The 18,072-nt window shown below is 35.8% G+C and overlaps 1 protein-coding gene and 1 non-coding gene across 2 annotated transcripts in view; both read left to right on the top strand.

Annotated features, from left to right (window-relative positions):
- The first annotated feature begins 384 nt into the window (after positions 1 to 384).
- LOC144974273 (U1 spliceosomal RNA) lies at positions 385 to 548 on the top strand. Its single transcript, XR_013645680.1, has one exon. It is a non-coding gene; the product is annotated as a U1 spliceosomal RNA (small nuclear RNA).
- A 13,067-nt stretch (positions 549 to 13,615) lies between these two features.
- The window catches only part of LOC144974197 (uncharacterized), a 5,342-nt gene continuing 885 nt past the window's right edge, over positions 13,616 to 18,072 (top strand). Inside the window, exons 1-2 of the mRNA XM_078917115.1 lie at positions 13,616 to 14,278; positions 15,286 to 16,382. Coding sequence (XP_078773241.1) covers positions 13,768 to 14,278; positions 15,286 to 16,382 — 1,608 coding nt within the window. The 5' untranslated portion in view covers positions 13,616 to 13,767. The remainder of the gene's footprint in view (positions 14,279 to 15,285; positions 16,383 to 18,072) is intronic.

Here is an 18,072-nt window from a genome sequence, read left to right as displayed (position 1 = left end):
GGACATTTATTTTCTGGATAACTGCAAACAAAAAAATCTCAATATTGAAAATTTAGTCAAAGATCAAATTCTATACAATTGTGACTAAATGAGTATTATTATTTGAACTCAAACTATAAATAAATATGTGGAGGAAACACTTTTTGAATTACTTCCCTTGTAAAAGATCATTTGATAGTAAACATTAAAATTTCAAAATATTTATCAATTTTTATCATTCAAAAATTAAAAATAATTACAATTAATACAATTTAATTAAAAAAAATAATTTTAATTTAAAAACAAATGATTTTAGGAATATATGAAGTATATAAGCATTATTCTGTACGGTACAAGTAATAACTATTTATTTGATATAAATATTTCAATCGTTAACAAAGAATCATACTTACCTGGCACGGGAGGCACCCTGATCACGAAGGGGGTCCTCCCAGGGCGAGGCCTTTCCATTGCACTCCGGTTGGGCTGACCCCTGCGATCACCCCAAATGTGGGTGACTCGAGTGCGTAATTTTTGCGTAAGGGGAACTGCGTTCGCGCTATTCCCTGTAATTTTAAAATCATGACTGGATCCTGCAAAGAAAAATAACCCGAAGAGCAAACACAAACTTCAGTAGGCCCTACTTAGGGCTGTTCCAACCCGGGTAATTTATTACCCGGGTAGGATCCGGGTAATAGTTCCCAATTACCCGGGTACCCGCCATGATTTAAAAAAAAAAAAAAGGGGGGGGGGGGGGGGGTGGCTGATATGGCGGGGTTTTTGTTTTTTTTTCTTGTTTTTTTTTTAAATCATATCTTTATTTGTACAAACTGTAGAAAAAGATATAACAAAATATTAAGGATCAAAAAAAAAAAATAAAGACTGCAACAACTCTGTGATCCTAAACAAAAACCTCACAACACTTGGACAGAGCATTAGTCTCATAACGGCAGGGGACCTTGAAAATCTGAGAACCCTAGCAGAGGACCGGCAATATTGGAGACACCTCACACAGGAAATACTGGAAACAGCCAAGGCGACCCGATCTTTCGATCGAGACGCGAAAGGCATCTAAGTCAAGTAAGTCAACAACTCTGGGGGTCGTTTTTATAGTCCCCATCTCGAGTTCTTGGAAGGACGTTCATTAGTTTCGATTTCCGAGAGAAAGTTGACTTCTTGGAATCAGGTTGATTCCTAACTTATTCCTAGCTATTGGAAAGCCCATAATGTAATCAATAATTTTATTTTGATTACGGGTAGTTTTTTTATAAATATGATTGAATTATATTCTATAAACCAATAAAATAACGTATTAAAGAGAAATTGAAAAATACCCCGGTACCCGAGGATTCTACCAGGGTACCCGAAATATTCTGCAATACCCGGGTACCCGGGTAGGACCCGGGTACCCGCACAGCCCTAGCCCTACTACAATCGAACGAATAATAAACCTGCCAAAGCTTCAACAAACCTGAATCTCGTAGATCCTACCTATTTCTCATCCTATTTTTTCAAAATTCACTTTTCAGGTACCCATTCAACCCGACATACCGTTTTGAGACGGTGGGTCCAAAATAAACATAAATCTGGACTCCTCCGTTCCGGATTAGAGTGACGCGACTGTTAAAAATAGCAGACGCCAGCTGACCATCTTGTCCATTAGATTGCATAAGCAGTTGGTGATGGAAATGGACGGTAATTGAAAATTTAGAGTGCTCATTCTCAGGTTTTGGATTGGAATCCACTACTCAAATCTTATCTCAATGGAAAAGTCTATTTTCAATTAATTTCATAACAGATAACCATAAGGACAGTGGAAAAAAAAATATACCAAGATAGCCAGACTCTATGAGAAATTCACATCAAATAATATGGGCTTCCTTTTCAACCTGGGAAATGAACTTCTGGAAGATTGCGATATTTTACAGGGATTGGCGTGTACATATATGCAGGTCTGACATCCGGACCCACTTATGGGCCTAGTTTAACTTTGTTGTAATGGACAATATTTTGCGTCATTTTTTGAGATGTTCATTACAACAATGAGCCCATAAGGAATTGGGTTATCGGACCTGCAAATAAGTTCACGTCGACCGGGATCCATTGCCATGATAATATTCGTTTCGGAAAGGCAAGCACTAAGTTTAAGTCTTCTCCAATTTGAATGGGTTATTGTAGTCATCTGACTGCACTAACATTGAAAGCCAATTAAAAAGAAGAAGATGGCTTTGGCTGGATCACTTCCTAAGACAGCCCCGTACTGGACAGAAGATGGGAATAGAAAGCGGGGGAGACCCAAAGAAACGCCATGGAAAAATAAATGGAAGAAGCAGGCCTGTCCTGGAATACAGCCACCGCAAAAGCAGCCGACCTAAAAAAAAATGGAGAGTCTGATGGATGCCCTATGTGCCTCAAGGCCCGAAGAGGATTAAGTTGGTAAGTATTGTAGACATGATCTACTAAATGTGTGTGTTCTCTACAACACTAGTAGGTTTTGTAGCCTCTTACTGTGTAGTCGTCTGCAGATAGCTTAGTTTCTTGCAGTCATCATTTATTTGGAGTAGAAGGCGGAGGAAGAGGAGGAGAAGAAGAAGGAGGAGGAGAGTCAGATGTTATAAATCAGAGCTAGATAGATCTATAGATAGTATGCAGATGACGTCACTCAGGCCTTTGTTATTGTTTTTGCCATCCGCGTTTGTGAGTTGTTCTCACTAAACTGTATTAACCAGACTATAAAAGTTCATGGTACACAGAGTTTGTGTGTTGGTCCGTTATACTTCCGGATGGCAATGTTGTGAACTCCTTGGCCAAGCGCATTCTATCTATACGATCTGATTCCTCTGATAGTCCATAAAGTTGATCTCATACGACTGTAATGAGACTCCTTTGGGCAGTAAATATTTGCTGTAATCAAACCCACCGAATACAATACTTAAACTTTTCATGGTTTAAAAGGAAGCCAAAATTTGATGTGGATTTCTCATAGGATCTGTCTGACCTTTCGGAGTTTTTTTCCTGGGTCCCAGGGACCCATTGTGGCGTCGGGCCCATGGAAACTCCATGAATATCATAATGGCCTATGCTAGGATATGTGGATCCATCAATTGCAAAAGAAGATGAAGAAAAAGGAGAAAAAGAAGAAAGAGGAGGCGAAGGGGGAGGAGGAGGAGGAGGAGGAGGAGGAGAAGGAGAAGAAGAAGAAGAAGAAGAAGAAGAAGAAGAAGAAGAAGAAGAAGAAGAAGAAGAAGAAGAAGAAGAAGAAGAAGAAGAAGAAGAAGAAGAAGAAGGAGGAGGAGGAGGAGGAGGAGGAGGAGGAGGAGGAGGAGGAGGAGGAGAAGAAGAAGAAGAAGAAGAAGAAGAAGTTGGGATCATAAAAAATCGATTTATATACTTTTTAAAGGTTTTCTGTAAACATGGGGGGAAATGGTGTTTTGTTAGTGTACGGTATGTAATAACAGATAAACACATTCTTAAATTTGACGAATAACGACTGTTTTGTCACAAGTAATCTGTTCCATTATCTCCCATACCAACTACAAACCAGGCTCTACAACTCAAATTACTGTCACTCGTTATCTCCAGAACCCGCCAAAACATTCGATCTACGATCCTGGCCACGTTACTTATCTATCTTTTCTGCGGAAGGCTTGCCAACCGACTTTTGTGACGTCACATCCTGTTATATCTGCACGTGACCTAGTGATAATGTTGTAGGTAAGTATGGACGAAATATGCTTTCTTTAGGTGCTTCACTGCATATTTAATCTGAACAGGCGAATGCCAGTTTGACCTGATCTCAATGTTTCATAAATCTGTACATAATATCTGAGAAGGAACTATTCTCACCAGATGGACTCATATATTATACCACAGCACACATAGACATACAACATACAAATACACACCCATACAGGGGGGCGACAGTGTGGCCCAGCGGTAGGTACAGTCTTTGCTTCGTATCCATAGAACCGAGTTCGAATACCCGCTTGCTGTGTGGCCTTGAGCGAGTCACTTCGGCCTAGCTCAGTTTGTCAGCTCTGCTCTGCGGCTGACGTATGGTTATCCCAGTCTTCCCTAAAATAAATCCCCTATGTGACGAATAAAGAGAAATTTGTTTTATTTTACACACACACACACACACACACACGCACGCACACACACGTACATACACATACATAAAAAGACAAAGCACGATAAAAAAAATCACTAAATGTCCTTTACATGATTAAAAAAAAATAATTTATTTGTCATAATTAACCTGTTAACTGCCTTACTATGGAAAGACTCGTATTTAAAATAAGGCCAGATAACTCGTCCTTCAAATAATTCCAACCGATTTAAATGACCCTAATCTTGATTAAAAAACAAAATTCTCACAGGTTTGAGAGTTTTTGCAAAGATGAAGGAAACAAAAAAAAAAAAAAAAAAAAAAAACAAAAAAAAAAAACAAAACAAAAAAAAAACCCAAACAAAACAAACAAACAAACAACAAAAAACAACTAAAACAAAATAAAAGAACATTGAGCATTTATATAGCGCAATATCCACTAAACGTTGCCAGGGCACTTTGCAAAGGGTCCCTGGCCAACAGCGATACTAAACAAATAGGGCGGAACATTGTGCCTGTAACGAGATATTACCATTTATTTCCCATCAGAGACAGCGCTGTTAACGGCCAGATACTCATTTAACACCTGGGCACGGCTAGATAATGTGAGTTAAGAGTCTTTTCCAAAGACTCAATTATGTGCCGCTCAGAGCCGGACTCGATCCCAAGACCTTCTATTGAGGGAGAGTATTATACCACAAGACCACATAGTTGCACTATTTTGATTATTGATGAAGTTGGTTTTTTAAAATGACATTACACTCCAAGGGTTTATCTAGGCCTATTGCTCCGATTCCAAATCCAAGTCCAAAATAAAAAGGGTAAAATTGTTTCCTCTTCAAAGAGAAAGAATGATTGAAGAGATGACAAAACGGAAAGCTTCGTCAGAGAGGCCATATCCTGCATAAAAGCGATCGAATGAAATTATAGAGACAACCGATTGTGAATCGAACCTCCAAGACACCAGTTTCGACTCAAGCATGCTAAAGCCGACCTTGATTTTAGTTTTCACTTTGGTTCAAAGAGATCGGCTACACCACATAACAGCTTTACTGATGAGGCGAGTAATGCTATTAAAGGTATATAACACTTTTTATTCATTCGGAATTAGGACAAAAAACACGATAGTTAGTTTTGTGTGTAGTGGGAAAATTGATGGTATGTACGCATCTAAAATTGATAATCTCAATAAATAATCAAAGATGATTTGTTGTAACATTGTTATACAAATATTTTTTATTCCGTTCTGAGGTAAAAAGTTTAGAATAATAATTCTTGTTAGTGAAACAATTCTGAATGTTAATCAAATATGTATTAAATTTAATTTTCTGATTATCTGATTTATTGCATAAAACCTATCTTTGGTATATTATTATGATTACTTTATGAAGCAATAATTGGATAAGTAAATTTATTGGATGGAATGCTTCTTTCTTGTTTAAAGACCAGACTCCAAAATACAAACACAGGCTGACCAGAATAATCGACCTCGGCAAACCTGGCCTCATCACAATACACGAATAACTATCGGACACCATTTGGTCAAGCTTTTCACAGAAAATTGTTGATCAAGGCATCGCCAATATGTTATTTCCACGAATAAAATATTATGAAGACATCATTTCTACAGCTTTATCCTTGTTTGTTTGTTTGTTTCGCTTTGTTTTGTCTTGTTTTATGCTTACGAGACCATTGGTTAAAGCTATACTAATCGTTACAGCACATTTCTTTTTTCATCCTGGTAACTAGTTTTAAAGACTTGATATTAATAGTATGCATTTGCGTATTCATTCATCATCCATCGTGGCTTGTGCTCTTTAGCACGTTGCCGACCAGCTGTCTACACGAATCACGATCCTCTGCGGTGCGCATAAAATCTGTGTTGCTTTTTAAGTCACATTCATTTGGCCATTCTTAGGTTATTAAGATGAGTCATTATTTGCCTTCCTCTAGCTCTCTTTCCGTATTCATTAAAAGTGCATAAAGAATACCAACAGAAATGGATAAAGGCATCCAATAATAAATATGTTCTTGCATAATATAGTAACTGATCATAAAAATCATATCAAAGGCTTCATATTATCAAAATTACAAATTTATATTTCAGATCAAACAATCCAAGACGACTTAGAAAAGATTTCAACCTTCCTCATACATGACACCATCGATATTCTATTGAACACAGAGACCGGCTCACTCCTTTAAATAGACCTAACGATATAGGAGTTGTGGATACACTACAGGATATTTCAAACACGAACCACTTGGATACAATAGATGACAAAATAGTGAACGTAACTGCTCGGCTAATTACACGTAACAAAAAATACAGACCGGAATGTTATATTAGAAGAAAATATGATTCATCAAATAAATACAAATATGTTAAAAAGGAAGCGAAGCTATTGAAAGAAAGATGTTGTTGCAAGGGAAGAGGAACCAGATGTATCGAAGAAACAGAGGAAGACAAACATCATATTTTTCAAGATAGCCAAGAAAAGACAAATGCGAGGAATGCGTCAGACACGAAGGTGCAAATGTCGATGAAATGGCATGGAATTCTCATCGTGAATAATGGACGACAGCAGCTTCTAATGGTTGTGGCAAAAAGAAAAGGATAAAGCTGAACGAGGAACAGAGATTTTTATGAATCTTATATTGATCTCCAGGCTGTTTTAATATCTCCATTGATCCAAGCCTCTTACTAAATTACCAAATTGATGAGGCAGGTCTGATCGCCAACGAGTAGTCTCTACAACGACTTATGGTCAAAATTAACAGCTGGTACTTACACCAAAATAATAATCTCCAGCGATGGTATAGAACCATGATGTCATGTTGAATTTATTTGTATGGAAGCAAGGCGTCATAGTTGAACAAAAAAGTATTTAGAGAAAGGACATATTCAGATGGTAAGCGACTCAATACATGCAGCAATTGAAAGGAAGTTGACAATTTCACTCCATCTGACTACAATACAATTATTTTTTAAAAACCTCTCACGTGAAATGACACAGCACTCCATACAAAGTACAGTACATTACTCGACATACAACTTCTTCCTGTCATTTGATGAAGTGACACATTAACCACAACCAGGCCAGGAAAGATGGTAGGATTCCCACTGTTCCTGGCATAAGAGCACTTATTTGTGAACCAGATGGAACTATTCTGTTAAAACCAAACCATCCGGACAACTGGAATCTGCTTCCCCGATCTATGAGTGATGGAAGAGCAACTTCTAATGATCACCGATACAGGTTTACACCAGTCAAGGAAGATCTCAGAGAAATACAATCACCTCCAGCAGATATAACCAACTTTGCCAAAAAGATGCCCATGGATTTTACAACACTGATTGGAACCCCATTAAGATCATTGTACTTGAATTGTAACTTACTTAGTCTCCATTAGAAATTGATTCGTGTTAAATATAATGAAATATGGATTGTGTTTATAGTTCATGTTGCATATTTGAAAACAAAGATTTACATTCCCCCCCCCCCCAAAAAAAAAAAATACCCCCCCCCGCCACACACACACACACACACATACACACACACACACACACACATATATATATATATATATATATATATATATATATATATATATATATATATATATACATTGAAAAAACACGAACAAACTAAAAGGAAATAACAATTTTATCTTAATCTTTAAAGTTTATGTAAATAAAAAACATATTCATTTTCATCTCCTACATCCGCATGATGATGATGATGATGATGATGATGATGATGATGATGATGATGATGATGATGATGATGATTCAATAATAATAATAATAATAATAATAATAATAATAATAATAATAATAATAATAATAATAATAATAATTGGAAAAAAAATAATGACACTGACAACTCAAGCCATGCAATTCAACGGTTTCACAAAAGCGCTACTTCAGAGTTTTGATCATCGGACCGTCAATATGTGTTTTTCCAAAGTAAGACAGATAACTGGTTAATTCTGATCTAATATTTAACGCAAAACCATATTTCAACCAAAAAAAAAAAAATAAATAAATAAAAAATAAAATTTGAAACAAAAAGGAAGAAAATTTACGGTTTTTGAAGCTGAAGAAACAAAAATCCACTCTCCTCAATTCAAAGTGATACTGAGCTGTTAGAACAGAAAAATGTACAAAAATGAATATCACAGCTTCGAAAAAAATATCGAAAAGGAAACGTTTCAGGCTCAAAACCCTTCTTCAGCCGATAACCAACACAATAAACATATTAATAGATCACTTGAAATCAGACAGACGGCAGAGAAATATTTGGTACGACTTGTGCGCAAGAAATAAGATCTTGAAAATTCAGGAAATTTAATTTATAGTTAATTTCTCTTCGTTTGTGAATTCAAATTATCGAATATCTGATTTTACAAAAGCAAGGAGATAGACAAGTTACAAATATCATTAAGGGGGGTGGGGGGGGGGGGGGGTCGTGGGTGCAAATTGGTTCAGCTTGGGTGAACAGTTTATCAATTTTTGGAAGTGACTGTTCTTGATAAATTTATTTATTCCTTATAATGTTTCAACCCATATTTTTGCTGAATGAACAGTTTGAAACAGAATAAATGCAATTCACAAACCCTACCCAACTTAAAATCTGATAAATATTGCGTCTTACTCAAAACTATTATCTAATCATCATTAACATTGTTTGGGGCTTGATCATTAAAAAAGTTAACTCTAGAGCTTTGAAATTTGTAACTAAAATAGCCGTTTGTTACTACAAATAGCTGGCTCCTTTGATTTTGATTCTATTGAATAGTTTCGGGGTAAAATTATATTTTCTTTTAATATTGTCAATAAAGTAAGGAAATGTTATTCACATTTCCAAAATAAATGTTTAAAATGCCTTTGAGATTAAATATTTATAAAATTAAGTTGCCAGCTATTTACAACTATGCTTAAACTTTATATATCAACTTTAAAAACCAAAATCAAAGAAGAATTAATGAATTGGTGGAGTTTTTACTTGTTTATTTATAAGATGGCCACCATTTCCATGGCAACGAAGAGATTTTCGCTATTTTTTTTTTAACCAGAAATGTTTTTTAACAAGATACCTGATGTATAAACATCATTAGTTTGATCAAATAGTCCCAATTAATGATATTTGTATTCTTAGTATCAGGCCCCCTTAACAGTCTTTTAAATTATAAAAAACAAAAACACTTTTTATCAGAAACAATAATATAATGAGGTAAAAATAGATATAGATAGTATTAAGGATTTCTTGCTCTTTTGCGATTTAAAATTCGATTTCGTCTTATTCCCAACGCGCACAAGCAAGCTTTTAAACGATCGCGAACACACCTGGATAAACAAATAAGATAATATTATTATGCAAGACTCTGATAATATCATGGCTTGGAAGTGTAGGAATTATAACAAGAAATGAAGTGAGAAGGAAAGTACCAGAAAACAACAGAGAATAAAAACTTCGTAGCGGCAATGGGGGTTCGAACCCGAGACCGTACTGGTACGACAAATCCGCCTGACCGGGGAGATATCCAAGACCCCCCAAAAAAGTCGCTTCAAAGCTTAGTCTTACTAGAGCCTTCTCTCCCCGACTTCTTGAGGTCACGGGTTCAACACACACAAACTCCGCCAGCATTTAAGCTTAACAGCCAATATTCTCAACACAAACATGTAACATAGAAACGATTGAGACATTGCGTTTGCTTCGGTATTTGGGGTGACTTTTTAATTCAGAAAAGTGAGTAGAGAAACCAGACTTAGGCATTTCAAGTATTGATATTAGTCGATCTAGACTAAATGGCAATAAAGACTTCCTTTTGCTGTAATAAATAAATGACAGATAAGTTGGTAGAGCACTCGCTTCACACGCAAAGGGACCGAGATCGATTTCGGGTGCAGTCGATTTTTTTTTCTGACCCCTCCCCCCCCTCCTGTCCACCCATCAGTGAATGGGTAACTGAGTCTGTTAGATTTGGCAGAAAGTACTTTTAGATAGACTGGCGTCCTATCCAAAGGGTAGCTATTGTCCATTTCACGCTATAGAATTCAGGATAAACTCCGGCTTCATGGGTCGAATGGTTCTGAAAGACAAAAAATAAAGTTTCTTGCATCATCCCACAATATTTCATCTTTAGCCAGCAGTGCATGGTTAACCGAGTCTGTTAGATTTGGCAGAAAGCACTTTGCCATAGAATGGCGTCCTATCCAAAGGATAGCTATTGTCCGTTTCACGCTACAGAAACCGGGATAAACTCCGGCTTCATGGGTCGAATGGTTCTGAAGGACTAAAAAAAAAAGTTTTTTGCATCATCCCACAATATTACATCTTTAGCTACCAATGGGGTAATGAAAAATGCATAATCGAATTGCCCATTCTTAAAGGATGAAAAATGAGTACCTCAAACTTCAGACAAATTCATATTAGTTGAACTAACTAAATGCTCATTAATATTGTTTTAAAAATTCTTTTTTACTACCTAATTCAACCAACCAGCACATGGAAATTCTGAAAAAAATATAATGAGCATCCTATAAAATGACATCTTAAACCAGCAATAAACAATGCATAACTAAAATTATTAAATGATGTCAAAAAGCACTTCGAACTTTAAAATAATTCGTATTAGTTGACCTACTTAAAATTTATTTATTCACTAATTTAATTAACCTGCCCATAGAAAATCTGAAAAAAAATATACCCAGTTTCTTGAAGCAGCCCACAAAATTATATCTTCATTAACAACACGGTAATAAACAATGCATAGATATATAAGTAAATTTCCCATTTTTAAATGATGTCAAAAAGCGGCTGACACTTCAAACTAACTTCTACAGGGAATGAGATTAGCGGAAGAGTAGCATCCCTTGATTGGACGTCACCCATAGCTTCCGCGAGGACGAGAGACGCATGCGCACAACCAACATGACGTTCTCTCTCTAATAATTTTCCGCCGGTGACGTCACAGACTATGGGTGACGTCCAATCAAGGGACGCTACTCTTCCGCTAATCTCATTCCCTATTGAAATTTTGACGTAGGACCTACTAAAAGCCACTTTCCCAAATAAAAACAATTAATGGTATGTTTATTTATGTTGTCCATTTCAATATATGTCAGTCAATGTAAAGCGCTTGTTTACACGGGGTAAAACGCGATAATAAGCTAATTCTTCTTCTTCTTCTTCTTCTTCTTCTTCTTCTTCTTCTTCTTCTTCTTCTTCTTCTTCTTCTTCTTCTTCTTCTTCTTCTTCTTCTCTTCTCTTCTTTTCTTCTTCTTCTTCTTCTTTTCTTCTCTTCTTCTTCTTCTTCTTCTTCTTCTTCTTCTTCTCTTCTTCTTTTCTTCTTCTCTTCTTTCTCTTCTTCTTTCTTCTTCTCTTCTTCTTCTTCTTTCTTTCTTCTTCTTCTTCTTCTTTTCTTCTTCTTCTTCTTCTTCTTCCTTCTTCTTCTTCTTTTCTTTCTTCTTCTTCTTCTTCTTCTTCTTCTTTTCTTCTTCTTCTTCTTCTTTCTCTTCTTCTTTCTTCTTCTTCTTCTTCTTTCTTCTCTCTTCTTCTTCTTCTTCTTCTTTTCTTTCTTCTCTTCTTCTTCTTCTTCTTCTTCTTTTCTTCTTCTTTTCTTCTTCTTTTCTTCTTCTTCTTCTTCTTCTTCTTTCTTCTTCTTCTCTCTTCTTCTTCTTTCTTCTTCTTTCTTCTTCTTCTCTTCTTCTCTTCTTCTTTCTTCTTCTCTTCTTCTTCTTCTTCTTCTTCTTCTTCTTCTTCTTCTTCTTTTCTTCTTCTTCTTCTTCTTCTTCTTCTTCTTCTTCTTCTTCTTCTCTTCTTCTTCTTCTTCTTCTTCTTCTTTCTTCTTCTTCTTCTTCTTCTTCTTCTTCTTCTTCTTCTTCTTCTTCTTCTTCTTCTTTCTTCTTCTTCTTCTTCTTCTTCTTCTTCTTCTTCTTCTTCTTCTTTCTTCTTCTTCTTCTTCTTCTTCTTCTTCTTCTTCTTCTTCTTCTTCTTCTTTCTTCTTCTTCTTCTTCTTCTTCTTCTTCTTTTCTTCTTCTTCTTCTCTTCTTCTTTCTTCTTCTTTTCTTCTTCTTCTTCTTCTTCTTCTTTCTTCTTCTTCTTCTTCTTTCTTTCTCTTCTTCTTCTTCTTCTTCTTCTTCTTCTTCTTCTTCTTCTTCTCTTCTTCTTCTTCTCTTCTTCTTCTTCTTCTTCTTCTTCTTCTTCTTCTTCTTCTTCTTCTTCTTCTTCTTCTTCTTTCTTCTTCTTCTCTTCTTTTCTTCTTCTCTTCTTCTTCTTCTTCTTCTTCTTCTTCTTCTTCTTCTTCTTCTTCTTCTTTCTTCTTCTTCTTCTTCTTCTTCTTCTTCTTCTTCTTCTTCTTCTCTTCTTCTTCTTCTTCTTCTTCTTCTTCTTCTTCTTCTTTTCTTCTTCTTCTTCTTCTTCTCTCTTCTCTTCTTCTTCTTCTTCTTCTTCTTCTTCTTTCTCTTCTTTTCTTCTTCTTCTTCTTCTTCTTCCTTCTTCTTCTTCTTCTTCTTTTCTTCTTCTTCTTTCTTCTTCTTCTTTTCTTCCTTCTTCTTTCTTCTTCTTCTTCTTCTTCTTCTCTTCTTCCTTCTTCTTCTTCTTCTTCTTCTTCTTCTTCTTCTTCTCTTCTTCTTCTTCTTCTTCTTCTTCTTCTTCTTCTTCTTCTTCTTTTTTCTTCTTCTTCTTCTTCTTCTTTTCTTCTTCTTCTTCTTCCTTCTTCTTCTCTTCTTCTTCTCTTCTTCTTCTTCTTCTTCTTTTCTTCTTCTTTCTTCTTCTTCTTCTTCTTCTTTTCTTCTTCTTCTTCTTCTCTCTTCTTTTCTTCTTCTTCTTCTTCTTCTTCTTCTTCTTCTTCTTCTCTTCTTCTTCTCTTCTTCTTCTTCTTCTTCTTCTTTCTTCTTCTTCCTTCTTCTTCTTCTTCTTTCTTCTTCTTCTTCTTCTTCTTCTTCTTCTTCTTCTTCTTCTTCTTCTTCTTCTTCTTGTCATTATTATTATTATTATTATTATCATCATCATCATCATCATCATTATTATTATCATCATCATCATTATTATTAATGCTCTGTCATATTGACAAAAGAAGAAAAAAAAAATGAAAAAAACAAACTATTTGACTTATTGAGGAGAAAAGGATGAACTTGTTATCTCTTTGAAAATGCCAAGAACATATAGACAGTAGGTAGTGGTAAAGGTTTACCCCCATCCTGGTTGCCCTAGCGTTCATTCATAAGTCTGCATTACTTTGACAAAACACTTTTTCTTTTTCTTTTTTTTTGCCAGGAAGTGTTAACCTCAAATATCAATAGATTAACATTACAATGACCCTTAACTCGTCCTCCCAAAAAATAATAAAAATGAGTAAAAATTTAGACTTAAAAAAAGTATCAGATTTGAGATTTTTAACCAAGTTGAGGATCCTTTTAAAGGATCGACAGTTGAGGTAAAAATTTTCTGGCCAATTTAATAAAAAAGTGATTTGTCAAGTATGGCTAAAGTAAAAAGGTATGTAAGCGTATTTGACATCACAGACACAATGCGTACGCATCTCAAAGGCGGATCGAAGTAGACATTTATTAATTCAACAAAATACGTGGATGTGAGTGAATCTCAGTTCTCTATCGTTTTGACTATGAAAATCAAATCAATAAATGTGAAAATAGGAAGAGTTAGAAAATAATGAAGATATTCGAAATAAAAAATGTGATAATTGTATTGGCCGTGGTTATCTGTTTGACGAGTAACGTTGAGAGCAGACCGAATGGAAATGGAGTGTCCAAAGTTAAGACTCGTACCAGGAAAAATTCGAATGATGTGAGCATTTCAAGATTATTCCGGCGGATTTCAGCCGGGGAACAGTTATCTTTCCAGGGATTTCTAATTCGGGAATTGTTCTCCAAGGACAATCACAGTGGTAAATTTGGAAACTATGGTTCTAAAACGTGGCTGAAGAGAAAAGTGCGACAGTTAGAGAGAAGATATTTGAAAAGGGAGTTCAGAAAATATAGAAAGGCGAGGAAGATTCAAAGAAATAGGAAGAGGAACGGCTTCAAAATTAACAAAGAGAGGAAGAAGAATTCTCGTGTTAAAGAGACGAAAACGATGGCGTTGAAAGAATTTATGTCCCTTTCGCATCACCGTGGCTTTAAGTATAAACACATCGCAACACTCAGAAGCCAACAATTGAAAGGTAATGTTCAAATAATTTAGTCGAGTTCACAATGCTTGAGTACAGCACACGTATTACATACACAATGTTTCGCTTCTGATCTAGCTCCGGTTAGAATTTTTACTTGGATGACATAAAACTTAGAAAGATGCCTGCCCAGGTGCCTATCAGGTCTGTATGCAAGTATGGAATTGATTTAACATTCTTATCACCAACAATAGAGTTGTTTTTTATTCAGTTTGAGAGCAGATTTGTTATGCATAGTAAATTTGCATTTTTATATTACTTTTTATATCACCAATTGAGTGATTATTTCTCACTAAATCATATCAATTAGACTATACACGTTTAAGATTATTTGCATTGGTACGTTTCATCCGACGTGTAGATGTTGTGAGTATTTGACCCAAAGCACAACACTGTAGCCTGCGAAACATAATATGATAAAGGAAATAGAATTGTAACGGGGTTAAAAAGTTTAGTTAAATCTAAAGGGTTGTCCCTTTGTCTTATGATGTAATTTATCAGTCAGTGCGTCAGGCTATGGGTTTACCAAGGCTCCGATTAAACTGTGATTGCTAATGTGATATTCAAAGACAGATTAATACAAAGAACAACATCACATACCATAAAACAAATAGACAGACAAAAAAAGAGAAAAAGTACAACCGCCTCCTTCTAAAAAACAACCCATAACCCTTAGCCCCCCCCCCCCCTCACCACCACCGCCACACAAACAATAACTAAACAACAAAACGACAAAAATAAAACCCCTACAAAACAAAACAAAACAAACACAACAAAACAAAACAAATCAAAAACAAAACAATTTAAAATAGCAACAGCAAAAATAGCTTAAATTGGTCCCCTAAAAGGGAATATATGAAGTGTATTTTTAAAACTTCTTAACACGGTTCAATAACTTGATTACAGCAGATACACTTGGTCCATGCTTTTTAAACAAATGATTCTAATATATAATTACTATCTAACTGTACTGTTTTTTTAAAATTCATTGACCAACACAGAATGTCAGCTACTGAATTTGGACACGGACTATTCCCCAAGTGGACACCGGCTTATCGTTGGTTTCAACCTTTCTCACTTGTCACAACAATGGCGTTTTTCAGCCGACCATGCAAAACTTGTCATGTATCTCTCCCAGGTCAACAAAACCATCACCGAAAAGAATGATGATTCAAATGGCGATGCTGAAGGAGTCATTGATACTAGCAGCTGTGATGTTCAAATTCGCGAACTGCTAAGGAACGGTTCCGAATTTGTAGGAATGACGGATGCCCCGATCATTACGTTGCCTAATTTGTCAATTAAAAACAATGCATGGAGTTCTTTTGATATTTCTCACATAATAAAAACAAGTAGCGCATTTAGCAACAACAGCGGTAGTAATAGCATCTTATACAATAAAGATAAAAATAATGACAGCAATGAAGACAATAATAGTAGTGAGATACAACCTTCTTTGATTTATTTGTCTTTCGAATATTTCAACTGTTCATTCCAAGGCAACGGAGAAGAGGAATTGCACAATTATAAACGATTTGTCAAGAATACGATTTCCTGGAACAACAAGTACGCACCAAATCTGAAACTAAAGACAACCTTTGTTCTTTATGATGATGACAAAAATTCTCTTCTTCTACTGTTCACGAAAGGACGCAAGGACAATCTGGACAAAAGAAAAACGTATGTTGAAAATGATTCCGATTCCGACTTAGATCATACTACTCTCGTTCAGAATTTTGTCCGGTCTTCTGATAAACTCAAACCGATAGAAGACTACAACATTGAAAATAAGGAAATGAATAAGATTTTAAAGAATTCTTCGAGTTCAAATCCAATTCCAAAGCCGTCAGGAATTCACGTGAACTCTGGGGATTTCATTTCCAAACAAATTGAAGACGTTTTGGAATTTCAAACTCAACAGAAAATCAATGCCAACGATACTTCAACTTTATCAATGTCTGCAATAACAAAAAGGCGAACCAAGCGAAGGGCGAGGAGACGGAGGGGAAGAAACAGCAGCTGCAGACGAAAAGAAATGTACGTGGATTTCTCCAAAATGCAATGGGCGGATTTTATTGTTTACCCACGAGGATACCAGGTAAACGATGTTTTGATAGAAATTTGAAAAAGAGTGGATAGAAATTAGTGCTGGACAGTGCATAAAGAAAAAAATGAACTAAACAAAAAAAAAAAAATAATTAAAAAAAGAAACAAACACCCATCCCCCCAAAAAAAGAGCACGTGCCCCAGTCGAGGTACTACCATAAGTTTTTGGGATAATTTTTAATTTTTGCATTTTTTTCTCTGCTTTGTCTCTCACCAAAGTATACTTGTTTGCAATTCTGATAAGCTAAACCGCTATGGGCTTATTGTTCTAATGGAAAAATACTTCCAAACCAAGGCAGATTATTCCATGACAACAATGTTAAATCAAGTCCATAATATGTTCGGATATCAAACCTGCTATTATGTCCACTCAGTCTGGAATGGTTTAATACAAACCTTTTCAGAGTTCGTTCTGCCATTGCTTAGTGCCTGCTCCCTCATTTGTCAAAAGAGATTTTGTCATTGAAATCTTTGTTAATTTTGGGCCCACCACCTCAAAATGTGAGCAGATTAGCAATTCATAATAAGAGTAGAATGATTATAGTTACCTATCTATTCTTCTTCTTCTTTTCTTCTTCTTCTTCTTCTTCTTCTTCTTCTTCTTCTTCTTCTTCTTCTTCTTCTTCTTCTTCTTCTTCTTCTTCTTCCACTTCATCATCCTCCTCCTTCTTCATTTTCTTTATCTTCTCAATTGGATTTTTCATCAGAGTTAGGGAATCCAACGCCATCATGCTGGCGAAAGGCCTTGCATCCTTGCGACGTGTTATATGCGCTCACTATGGCCAGGAATTGTTCATAACGTGGTCCTGTCACTCTTTCGTCTGGCAGTTTGTTCTATTCTTTGTGGTCCGTGATAAAAAAAATAACAATCTTTGTGGCCTAACATAAGTCAAAGTGATACTAGGCTGCTAGAAGCTGTGGACTGTAAAAAGAAATAAACAAAAATGAATATAACAGCTTTAAAAAAAGAACAAAATACCAAAACACGGAACGTTTCGGGCTCAAAACCCTTCTTCAGTCAACAATTAAAAAACAATAAAGACATAAATACATTACTAAATTCCAGATAGAGGACAGATGGCCTAACATATTTAGTTGTATCCATTGATTACGTATGTCAAGGAAGGAGTGGGTGGTACGAGCGATATGCCTGCGTGTTGACAGAGTTATGGATTATTGCCTGTCAAATTCTTACTTTGTCCATATTATAATACTGAGCTTAGAAACTATGAACTGGGAAATGAACAAAAAAAAACCGAATACCACAGCTTCAAAATAGAACAACATATCAAACATGGAACGTTTCGGGATTGAAGTCTTCTTCAGCCAATAATAAATACAACTGCTAAGGGACTCGAACCAGAGACCTGCCGGTCCTAAGGCGAGTGTCATACAATAAGACTGTATAGCTGGACTTTGGCATTTAATATCTGCTCTCGTTTAACACTTCTTTGTATAAATATTTCACCTCATCCAACTTTCTCACCTTTCACTATAAATTCGTTTTTAAGCGTCTAAATCACCCCGGCATATTACTTTAATTGCGATAGGTCAATTGATAGAGCACTTGCTTCACACGTAAAGGGAACGAGATCGACCCCAGGTAAAGTCGGGATTTTTCTCTGAACCCCGTCCCCCCTCTTTCTGTCCACCCAGCTGTGATTGGGTAACTGTGTATGCTA

This window comes from Berghia stephanieae, chromosome 5, assembly GCF_034508935.2.
Source record: "Berghia stephanieae isolate SIO BIC M18660-M18661 chromosome 5, UCSD_Bste_1.3, whole genome shotgun sequence".
NCBI lineage: Eukaryota > Metazoa > Mollusca > Gastropoda > Nudibranchia > Aeolidiidae > Berghia > Berghia stephanieae.
Note: the sequence above shows the minus strand (reverse complement) of the source record. Positions and strands in the feature narration are given on the sequence as shown.